Source organism: Dromiciops gliroides, chromosome 1 (assembly GCF_019393635.1).
Source record: "Dromiciops gliroides isolate mDroGli1 chromosome 1, mDroGli1.pri, whole genome shotgun sequence".
NCBI classification, from domain to species: Eukaryota; Metazoa; Chordata; class Mammalia; order Microbiotheria; family Microbiotheriidae; genus Dromiciops; species Dromiciops gliroides.
The window spans coordinates 389,044,630-389,057,064 of NC_057861.1; the positions used below are offsets into that span (position 1 = coordinate 389,044,630).

The following is a 12,435-nucleotide window of genomic DNA, read 5'->3' on the forward strand; positions in this document are numbered from 1 at the left end:
TTAGTATGGTCCCCACCTGTTCTATTCAAAATAGACAATACTATAGTAACAAGAAGAAAATAAGCAAAGAAGAGAGAACACTTCGAATATACCTAAATGAGAAATATGTGACACATGTACTCATCTGGAACACATACTCATTTCACACAGCTAATTTATTTGACTGGCATCAATCACTATTTTAATTCATTTTGGATTGGCCAAATGACTTACTCCCTTATACCATTCTCATAAATTCAATTTTTTTCCTCTTTTTCATTTTTGAAACCAAGTATGTCTGGAGATTAGGGAGGGGGGAAAAGAAGATTTCTTTTTTCGAAAGTAGATTCCAGAAGCTAAAACTGTCATAAAGTAAACATATTTGAAAAAAACAAAAACGTGATTATTGATATTACTGAAAAATAGCGAGACATTAGATGATAAATTAATAAGTTGAAGAGACAAGAACACTATCTTTCCTTTGAAACTTATTTCTTTCCCTATAATCCTAAAACACTGTTTTGTTTTTTCCTTTATTTTGTTTAAATAGCAGAAAAAGAAAGGAAGGATGGAAGGAAGGAAGGAAAGGGGAGAGAGAGAAAGAAAAAGAAAGAAACAAAGAAAGAAAGAAAAAAGCCAGCAAAGAGCTTTGGTATACTTAAAAGGAGAATAAATCTTAAGTTCTTTCACCATTTATATGAGTGGGTTTTGACAATTTGTCTGAAAAGAATCCAATAATGAACGCAATACTGATGTGCTTACCTTAAACTTAAAAGCCACCCATGGAGCATATTAAGCAAGAAGGAACAGCTAAGAGAATTCCCCTTTGAAGCTTGGCCATACATAAAACAAAGTGCTCTTAAATTCGGGGGTCTCTTTAAAGAATGAAATTACAATACAAAACCAGTCAAGCCTCCTGCTTATAAAATAGGAAAAAAGAACTATTAATGTAAGGAAAAAGCCTAAATGCATACTTGAGTGTATATATATGAATATGTATATGTATTATATATGTGTGAATGTGTGTATGTATGTGTATATATGTGTATAATACACAATGCATATACATGTATATATACATGCACAGACACATACACACTCATATATATGTTCAAGTACAACAAGTGTGTGTGTACATATATATCACATACATATGATTATCATCCAAGAAAATATCAAGCAACACATATTTCATAACATTTAAACTGTCCAGCCCAGCAGAAAGCATTTTGAATGAACTGGTCTGCAAAGTAGTTTGGATCTTATAATTGATATTATGGAAAATATTAACTGAAAGTTATGTAGTCTCACATTTATTTATCATACAACTATCAAGGGAAGAATATTCTTTGTTGTTGTTTGTTTCAATCACGTCTGGCTCTTCACGACCCCATTTGTGGTTTTCTTGGCAAAGATACTGGAGTGGTTTGTCATTTCTTTTTCTAGCTCATTTTACAAATAAAGGAATAAGGTAAACCGGGTTAAGTGACTTATCCAGGGTAACACAGTTAGGTAATGTCTGAGGCCACATTTGAACTCGAAAAGATGAGCCCATGATAATCTTGTAGGGATAAACTTTTTAATGTTTGGTTTTATATCAAGGATGAACTAGTTTTGATAAAGTTTCAGTATGATTTGTTTGGCCATTTTTTTTTTCATTTAACAAGATGTACTTTCTATTTAAGAAACTGCAGAAACACAGAATGTTAGGGCTGAAAACAATCATACACTCCAAAGCCCTCATTTTATAACATGAGGAAAAGGAAGTACAGTGAGATGAAGAGACTTGCTCCTCCTGGAAGGGAGTAATCCTTTCCTAAAATGATTACATTGTAAAGGTGTTTGTAGGTTATCTAGGACAAAGCCCTCATTTTACACATGAGGAAACTGGAGGTGAAGTGATTTGCCTAAGGTTTGCAAAAACAGTAAATGGCAGAGCTCGGATCTAAATTTAAGAGTCCTGACTTCCAGTGCAGTTTTCTTTCCCCAATCCCAGGTTTAAGATAGTTCTAAGCTATAACGATAACACAATTTCCATTGGTGATATGAGAAGGGTCATTTTAACACAGTGCTCTACATAAACTGGAAATCAGGTCCTAGGGAAGTCCCATCCTGAGCATATTATTTCCCCATGTCTCATAAGAAGGACTGTGCTCTGTGGCCAGACCCTGGCCTCCACAGCTCAAAATGCTATTTTTCAAAGGGAGGTGAAGTACAACAACCTTGACAGGTCATTTTGTTCTATTTACATTCAGTCAATAAAAATGAACACATTTGAAAAGCAGCAAACCAGTAGCTACTTAAACCAGGTACCTTTTTGAGTTGTATGTTTAAAAATAAGTTTAAATAGACCTGATGGAAAATTTAGCCTAGCTAAAAAGCTCTATGCTAAAGTTATAATTTATGCAATAACATAAAGTTTAGGAATTTCAAGGAAAGTAAGGATTTATTGTAAGTTAAAATCATGGGTTGTTTTTTTCCAAAGTTTGTTCTAAATGTTTGTTCTCAGATAAATTTTATACCACATGATTAATTTAACTTTTGTGTTCTATTTTTAAAATGGAGAACTTTAATCAATTATTAAAAATAACAGAATAAATGCAAGCTTATAGAAAAAGCAACATTATAGAGCAGTCTTTTGTGAGTTTGCCTGGAAACACAACCATCTTTTATAAATAAAGACAGCAGCAAACATATACTTAGCATAGCTGACTGTATTCAAGTTGTTGACAATTTTAAGAATTCTTGTTCTCTTTCAGGGCAATGAGGGTTAAGTGACTTAAGGGTCACACAGCTAGTAAGTGTCAAGTGTCTGAGGCCGGATTTGAACTCAGGTCCTCCTGAATCCAGGGTCGGTGCTTTATCCACTGTGCCACCTAGCTGCCCGCCATGCTGAATTATTTAACACAGCAACACAGGATAGATTTTAGGTAAACAAGGCAGAGAAAATGTATTTTAAGATGAAATTTCTTACATGAGTACACTTATAAAACCAAGGTTCTGTTAATTTGCCTAATTTCTCACTAGAGGAGCAAAGAATTCTATTTACATTTCTTTAGATGGCACTATGAGTTCAGTGCTAAGAGTCTTCCCTCAAATGATACAAATCCGAACTCCTCCAGGCGTTCTCATCCTGTATAATTCTTATTAAAGTCTTTTCACAAATCCTTCATAAAAGATTCACCCTATAAACTAGAAAGTTTCCACTGGTTACTTCAAGGGCTTGGGAATTCTAATATAGAATTCAGATTATCCATCTGTTGTCTATTATTGGCATATACTTAACAGTTATATTTATCCACATACATATCTTTGATAGAGTCATAGCACTTCTTATGCACAAGCAGTTGCCAATAAAGTGCTGTCACCTCCTCACTGTTACTATGCATCTTTCCATTGTCTCAAGGATCAATTGTCATTTGGATTATTGTGAAATCACAGTGTTCCAAACAAGAAGGCCACCTGAACAAAGGCAGACCTCCCAGTTCTCACTCACATGTCTATTTCAACAAAAACCTGAAATCCAAACTAGCCAAAAGAGAGATCCAGAAATGCAATGAGAAACTAGAATAAGTGACTTATTCTACTCTAGAACTTCAGAAAGTAGCCTGAAGCCCATCAAATACACAAAGGGGGGGCCAACCAGCAAAACCTCACCTCTTTAAAACTTCAATTCTCACCTCACTTCTGTTGGTTCAAAATTATTACAAGTCAACCAAAAAACAAAAAAAAACACAAAGCAGTATATTACTACAGATTTAGAGATACCAAAAAAAGGAATAAGTAACTCTGTCAATAGCTTAAAAAAAATACAGTCCTAAGCACTGGCACTAGTTATTTTGCTGTGAAGGAAGCAAAGGATAAAAACCAAATAAAGTCCACTGAAGAAAGAATTGGAAGAAGGAAAAAAAAGTAGCTTTGAAAAGAAACTTGTAAGGCTTACTCAAGAAATAGATTCCCTGAACACTAGATCAAACAAAGAGAAATTAATGATTCCATAAGACAGTAAGAAATATTATAATATAATCAAAAGACTGAAAAAAATAAAAGAAATTATAAGATGCTTTATACCAAAACAATTGACCTGGAAAACTAGTCAAGAGGAGATCATTTAAGAATCATTAGACTCCTGAAAATCATGACTCAAAGAAAGCCTGAATACTACATATCAAGAATTCATCATGAAAACTGCACAGATCCACTAGAATCTGAGAGCAAAGTCAAAATAGAAATAATTTACCTATCTCCTCTTGAATGAAACCCCAAAAGGAAAACTCCCAAGAAAGTTCTAGCCAAAATTCAGAGCTCCCACTTCGAAGAAAAGTACTGCAAGCATCCAGAAAGAAGCAGTTCAAATATCAAGGAATCACAGGCAGGTTCACACAAGACTTGACAGCTTCTACAAAAAATCAGGAGAGCTGGGAATACAATTTCCAAGGCAAAACATATAGGCTCATAATAATAACTTGCTCATAGAACTTAGTATAAAATTTTGGGGGTGGGGCAGGGGGAAATGGAATAGAGAACTTTCCAGCTTTTCTGATGAAAAGATCGAAGCTGAGCAGGAACTCTGAAATACAAACACAAGAATCTAGAGGAATCCAGAAAGTTAAATTCATTTGGGAATTTGGAAAGTGTTATATGATGATGTAGTCAGTCAATTAACTATCATTTATTAAACACCTACTTTGTGATGGGGGGGGAAGGAAGAGCAAAAAGAGTACTGTAGAAAGGAGAAAAATGTGAGTGGAACTTGCTATTTTTCATAACTGAAGTAAGAAGAAGAGGAAGGAGTTGGTGGAATGGGCATCAGATGAGACTTACTCTTACCCAAAATGAATAAAGAAAGGTTGAATACACATATACAAATATGAGAAACAAACAAGGCTGGGGGAAGTATATATGGAAGATAATACCAGGGAAAGAAAAGCCATAAGCAAAACATACTTCTTAATTTTGAAGAGGGGAGTTAAAAGGGAAAAAGAAAAGAAAAAAAATTAGAATCTAAAATAGTGCCCATCAATTTTGGAGTGGTTTAAGATATCATGGTATATGAATGTAAATAGAATATTACTCAGTGTCAAAATGACAAGAGATGATTTCAGAGAATCCTGGGTACCATGAACTAAAGCAAAGTGAAGTGCAGAAAACAAAAGAATAATGTATACAAGTACAATAACATTGTAAAGAAAACCAACTCTAATAGATTAAAGGACTCCGATCAATACAGTATTATCAACTATGTCTCCAGAAAATACAGGATGAAGCATGATATTTATTGATAGAGGGTTGGTGTATTCAATGTGCATTAAAAAAAATATATTTTTGGACAAGGCTACTGTGTGATTTTGTTTTGCTCAACTATACTTATTTGTTACAAGGTTTTTTTGGTGGGGTTTTTGGTGTTTTTGGTGTTTTCTTTTTCTTTTGGTCTTCATCCTCATTCTTAATTTGGCACTGTGTGGGATTTAATAAATATTTATTGACTGACACATGTAGCAAACAAAGCTAAATTAATATAACCCATAAAAATTCTCACTGAGACTATATATATGTAAATGGACTTAAAGCAATTTAAAGAATGACCAATCATTAAAATAAGATGTTTTCACTATAGCTGAATAAAGTACTAAGTTTTATTTAAAATGTTAGCAGAGAGAGAGATTTTCTAAAATATACTGAATCACAAACGTGTTTAACTTACCTGCGGCTAGCTGATTTCTTCTCTATTTCTTTATCTATTCCTTTAGCAGATTTAACATTTTCACTTCTATCCTTCTTTAATTTTTTGGCAATTCGTTCTTTCATTAGATTCTTTTCATCACTATCATCTTCATCTTCTTCATCTTCATCCTAGAGAATGAAATTTATTATCTGCCTAGGTAACAATTACCCCAACAATCATTGAAAAAAAGGATAAATATTTTATAAACTGGTCATTTCCTATATATGTTGTATAACATTTCTCCAATAAACTCTTTTTCATGAATATAGGCTTATATTGCTTCACTGTTGGCCATGAAACACATCTTCATTCATTTAACACAGATCTATTATGATTGCAGCCCTGTGCTAGGCACTGTAGGTGAGTGATACAAAGAAGAAAAATATGTGTATTCTGCCTTCTAAGAATATATAATTTATACTTCCTGATCAGGTACAAAAGAATCCTGTTTATTAAATAGTTGTATTCATTGACCTAAAGTGCCTTGTCTAGTCACATATTAAAAGAAAAAATGAGTTTTGTAGGTTTTTAGTCATATGGTCATCAGCAACCTATTTTTAACTTAAATTTTAATACATTCCTGGGTGACAACTCTATAATGAAAACTATGTGTATACAAAGTTGAATAATGGCTTAAAGAAAAAACGCTGAAGCTATTATTTCTCACATATACTTCGCAAATACTTCATGTAAAACACCAAACCACAAAAACTTAACAATTTAATATTACAAAATTAATTACACATGAAATTTAAGCCAAATAGTGAAAAACTATTTACATAAGAATTATTACTCACATCATCTGAATCTCCTGTCATTGAATCTGTACCCTTTTCACTAAAAAGAAACAGAAGACACATAAATTTCAGATTCTCCCTGAAATTAATAAAAATACTATACAAGTAAAAAGAGTACAGCATGCCACAGCTGATATAGAATTTTAAAAGCTGCATTAAGTTATTACTGTTCAATGATAGTCACTCTTTATTCACACATATGATGCTTCTTGACTCATGTAAAGAGAAACATACTGTCAAACAGATTCATGTTGTCACTGAACAAGATTAAGGGCCTAGGACAGTTCTAATGTCAACATGTTAAGAAAATTTGGGGGAAGAAGTTCCTTTTGATTCAATTCTGGCTAAAGAATATCCTTTGTATTCATATATTCTTAAATGTTTTGCTCCAAGTAAAATGTTCTATCCTTAAGAAATTAGCATTTTACTCCTTCCCTAACTGTAGCCCTCCAACATACTATCACATACTGTCACATACTATTGATCGTAAAATTCACTGACAGTGTGTAAATAGATATGTTGAGTTACTCCTATGCCTAAGTTCCAGAACTTCTTAGACCACAACCCAATGAATGGGCTGAATAAAAGAACAGAACCTATTAAGGAAGACTACATTTAACAGAATCACCAAAGTAAGATGTGAAAAGAATATGACAAAATAATTATATTCCATAGAAAAACAGATTAAACTAATTCATTCAACTAATCAAATACCAACTAATCAGAAAGAAAGTAATCAGAAGTTATCCTTCATCCCTAAAGAGAAACAACACAGACCATAATTTTTTGTACTCCAGAGAGCAAAAAAATATATAACATTCAATGGTTTAGAACGAAACATGACTACTCGTTCTTAGGAGATTCAAGTTATACTTCTATGAAAACACTAATATAGCTGAAACTATTTATATGAAAGATTCAGTCCAAGTACATCACCACTGTGGCAAACTAGATTTTAATTAAACATCAAATTTCTGATGAAAACTCAGAATGAAAACATTTTCCACCTCCAAATGAAATGAAAATTTAATCTCTTTTAAAGTTCAATAGAAATAATAACACAAGGAGAAAGAATATAGGTTTTTCTTTCCATTTTGAAACTCAAACACAAGCTTGATAAACGGTCATATTTGCTGATAAGTGAAGAAAATTAAATTTAAGATCCCATGTATTTGAGAAATCAATGACATTACAAAAAGGGAATGAAATACTATGAGCATCCCCCCTCCAAAAAAAAACAAAAGAGAACTCAAACTTTATTGTACTAATGTGATAACTAACCTTTCAACAACTGGAACTGAACTGAGATGTGGATCATCCTTGAGCAAGTCATGACTACTTTTGCTTTTTCCCTTCATGCTCTGAAAAATAACATTTAATAAATATATCATGAATGGGGAATCAGAGTTTACCACCAAAAGTATAGCACGGTATGGTACCAAGAGTGCTGGACTTGTCATCAAAAGAGACCTAGTTCACTTATTACTTGGATGACCTTGAACATCTTTCCTCTGGCTTTGAAAGCTATTCACAAGCTGGCTCCAACTTCTTTCCTGCCTCATTATATATTATTCCCCTTCCCACATTCTCAGATGCAGCCAAATTGGCCTCTTCTCTGGTCCTCGTGCACGGCATGCCACCTCCATCGCTGTGCTTTTGCATTGGCCATGCCCCATGCTTGGAACGTTCTACCTCTTCATCTCTGAATCAAAGAATGCCTTCTTTCAAGATGCAGTTCAAGTACCATCTATGAAATTAAACTTTCCCTGATCCCCTGCTATCTCTAAAGTAACAAGACTGATTAAATGCAAATGAATGTTGTCCTGCCTGACAACTTCTTTGAGAAATCATTTATCCTTGAATTCTCATTCCTTTGTAGCAATCATATTCTTCTGCCTCCACATTATCAGTTCTTTCTAAAGATGCTCTGCGAAGCAGACCCAATACTGTACTGAAGCAGTGCCCATTAGGGAAACTTTCCTGATGCTTTAGATTCCTAAAGGCATCTACAACCTCAAAATGTTAACCCAGAGTCAGAAGAGGCATGCTAATTCCACAGATTCTCCTTTGCCTCACCATATTAGGGGCATTCTCAAAACTGCACCATAAAAATGATTCTGCCCTCTACCTAGCAGGAACCAGAGTGATGAAGTCCAGTCAATGATTCCTATCTTTACTGTTTTCCCAGAGAACAATGCTGGGCAAATTTCTATCCAGAATTAAATCTCCTCCATCTTCAGAAATCCCTCTCAGAATGGCTGTAAGGAAGAAGTGGAAGACAGAGAAAGAGGTGACACAGGCTTCAATACCCTCTTTAAGTGTTGACTTGTATTTCTAAATTATCTGAGCTTGTTAACAAATTATACAGACACTAAAAGTGATTTTGTCTGAGAGTATGTTTATAGTTCAAGTCTGAGAGAAGGGAAACTATTCCATGGAAGGAAAAAAAGAATTTCCCTCATTTTATTCTAGGGTGGGGACCACACTGGTTAGAAAAAGAGTTTGGGAAATTTTGGTAATTAACTGAGAACATTCCAGAGCAACACACTAGATTGCCTTTGAATTGAGAAAGAGATATATAGGAGATAAGCCAGTAGCAGAAAGGGTTTGCAGTTAGTGTAGTTGTCCAAGTATACAGTGCTTGGTACATATTAGGTGCTTAATAAATACCTGATGATTGATATTCATTTTAAATATGAAAGTTAAACTCTTTGTGACAATAAATTCTGGACATTTTATTGGGCTGATCAATAATTCCTTACATTGCAATAATTTCAAAAGAATGACTTTATTTTACATATTTAACCTAAAAATATAGCATTATTAGTTAATACTTTAAAAATTCATTAGTACATGTACTATACCAGGATATCTATATCTATTACTACCTTTCTGTACTTTAGTAGGGGATTTTAGAATAAGTAGGATCATTGGATCATACAATCAGTCCTGGAAGAAAGCTTGGAGATCATAAAGTCCAACTTCTTCACTATAGTTGAGGAAACTGAGGTCCACAATAGTTAGATGATTTGCCAAAAGTCACAAGAAGTATTAGGTGGCAGAGGCAGAAATTGAACCAGATACTGTGAATCCAAATCTGTTATTCCACTCATATAAGGAAAGTAAACGAGTATGGAGTGACCAATTTCTTGCTGCCATCTCTGACTTTATCCAGACTGTTTCATAGTCAAGAGACATGGTATAATTAATGGTAAGAAAATAAATCTTGTTTAACATTAGAAGGGAACTTGAAAAATATAATGAATTTAGATATAAATTGTAATTTTAAAGTCATGCTTTGACTTGACAGTGATGAACAAATTATCACTGAATTATTTTTAATTATATTTATACAATACTAAATAATGGAAAAAATGGAAAAATCTTCATCAAAATGCAACATGATGTAGTAGACAAGGTAATACTTCACCAGCTACTACTCCCAGTTCTATCAGCAGTTATGTGACTTTCAGGAAAGGTACTTAATCTTTCAAAGCCTGTTTCCAAGTTTAAAAAAAGAAAAAGATCTACTATTATTTCTCTGTTACTTCAGGAGTCATTATAAAGATCAAGTGAGATGAAGGATTTGAAAGCACTTTATAAGGTGCTATGTAAATAAAATACTTATAGTTGTCAATATATGTATATATATAGATATATGTACTAAAATATGTTATTTACAACATGTCGTATATACACGCATATAGGCATATCTCATAGATATTGCAGGTTTGGTTCAAGACAGTTGCGATAAAGTGAATAACACAATAAAGCAAGTCACAAAAAATTGTTTCCCAGTGCATATAAAAGTTATGTTTACACTACACTGAAATCTATTAAATACACAATGGTATTGTCTAAAAAAACCCTAATGTACATAACTTAATTGAAAAATAATTTATTGCTAAAAAATTCTAACCATCATCTGATGGTTGGTTAATCTGATGCTAATAGGGGCAACTAGGTGGCACAGTGGATAAAGCACCGGCCCTGGATTCAAGAAGACCTGAATTCAAATCCACCCTCAGACACTTGACACTTACTAGCTGTGTGATCCTGAGCAAGTCACTTAGACCTCACTGACTGGCGAAAAATAATAATAATAACAATAATCTGATGCTAATCTTCATCTTCAGCAAGTCACAATATTTCTGATCGTTGAGGTCTTGCATCAATTTGATGGCTGCTGATTGATCAGGTTGCTGAAGGCTAGAGTGGCTGGGGTAATTTCTTAAAATAAGACAACAAAATAAGATAATAAAATGAAGTTTGTCACATCAACTAACTCTTTCTTTCACTTAAGCATTTAAAGGTCATTGAAGTGTTATTATTTGGCCTAATTTCAATATTACTGTGTCTCAGGGAATAGGGAGGCCCGAAAAGGGAGAAAGATGGAAGAACAGCAGGTTGGTGGAGCTCAGAGAACACATACAACATTTAAGTTTGCTGTCTTATATGAGAATATGATTTGTGGCACTCTAAAACAATTACAATAGTAACATCAAAAATCACTGATTACAGATCACCAAGACACATATAACAACAGTGAAAATGTTTGAAATATTATGAGAATTACCAAAATGTGACACAAAGACATGATGTGAGTATATGCTGTTGGAAAAATGGCACCAATAGACTTGCTTGACGCAGGATTGCCACAAGCCTTTAATTTGTAAAAACCTAAAATATTTGTGAAGCCCAATAAAACTAAGTGTAATAATAAATAAGGTATGCCTGTATATTTACAACTATAAGCTGTAGGTATGTAAGTACACATACAAATGTGTGTATGTAAACTATATCTATATATCTCTCTACATATACTATTCACACACGTGTATCTGCAGTAAGATAATGAAAACACAGAATCTTTAGTTTTCTTCATGTCATTTTTCCCACCTAAAATTCTATTCTTTCTAATCAACAATGATCAACGTTTAACATTTCTTTTCGGATCTGCCTCAAACTTTCTCTAACACCACCCCACTCTGATCTCTCTTATGTTGTATACTGATTGAAGAATGGTCACTGATGAAAATGTCAACCAGGGTCCAGGTAGAGCCCTGCAGCATGTCATTCAAGGCGTTGCTCCAGAGTGATACTGGTTTATTAAATCAATGGACTTTGGTTCAATTATCTGCCCCTCACATTTTTGAGAACATTTTTCTAGATTTGTTTTTTCCCTAACAATAAATGTATCTTTGTAGATAGCATAACTTCCCATCTTGTTGTTCAGTTGTGTCCAACTCTATAACCTCATAGACCACACTGTCCATGGTGTTTTCTTGGAAAATACTGGAGTGGTTTGCCATTTCCTTCTCCAGTGGATTAAGATAAACAGACGTTAAATGACTTGCCCAGGGTCACACAGCTAGCAGATATCTGAGGTCAAATTTGAACTCAGGTCTTCCTGACTAATAGTTCTCTATCTCCCTGACCTAGTTCTCTATCTACTGAGCCAGCTAGCTGCCTCTAATCCATCTGCTCTCTCCTAGTAGATAGAGGCTCAGGGATTTGGCTTTTTTTTTTTTTTTGTATTCCTACCACCTAGCACAAAGCCTTACACGCAGAAGCTATAATTTCATCAATAATCAGGAGTTTTTACACTAGGAAGTTCCTCTTCTGGGAACTCTCTGAACCAAAGCAGATCATAGCTCATCAATGATTTAGTAGTTAAGTGTTGGGGAATTGTCTAGGGTACATAGGTTAAGTAACCTGTTCAGGGTCACATAGCTAATAATGTCAGTGAAGCTTTGAATCTAGATCTTTCTGATTCTAAAGCCTGCATTTTATCTATTATAAAAACAAAACAAAAACAAAAGAAGCAAACAAAAAAAACCTACCTCTTGAGTATATGTACAGGGTACCTGAGAAATGTTTGAATTGAAATAATAATTCGCACTTAAAGTTAATGCAAATATTACCAACTTCATT

General features: G+C 33.8%; 1 protein-coding gene across 1 annotated transcript in view; it reads right to left on the reverse strand.

Annotated features, from left to right (window-relative positions):
* The window catches only part of CWC27 (CWC27 spliceosome associated cyclophilin), a 285,573-nt gene that overhangs the window by 237,738 nt on the left and 35,400 nt on the right, over positions 1-12,435 (reverse strand). The window contains exons 8-10 of the mRNA XM_043975446.1: positions 7,783-7,862; positions 6,502-6,541; positions 5,684-5,832 (exon numbers count right to left, since the gene is read on the reverse strand). Coding sequence (XP_043831381.1) covers positions 5,684-5,832; positions 6,502-6,541; positions 7,783-7,862 — 269 coding nt within the window. The remainder of the gene's footprint in view (positions 1-5,683; positions 5,833-6,501; positions 6,542-7,782; positions 7,863-12,435) is intronic.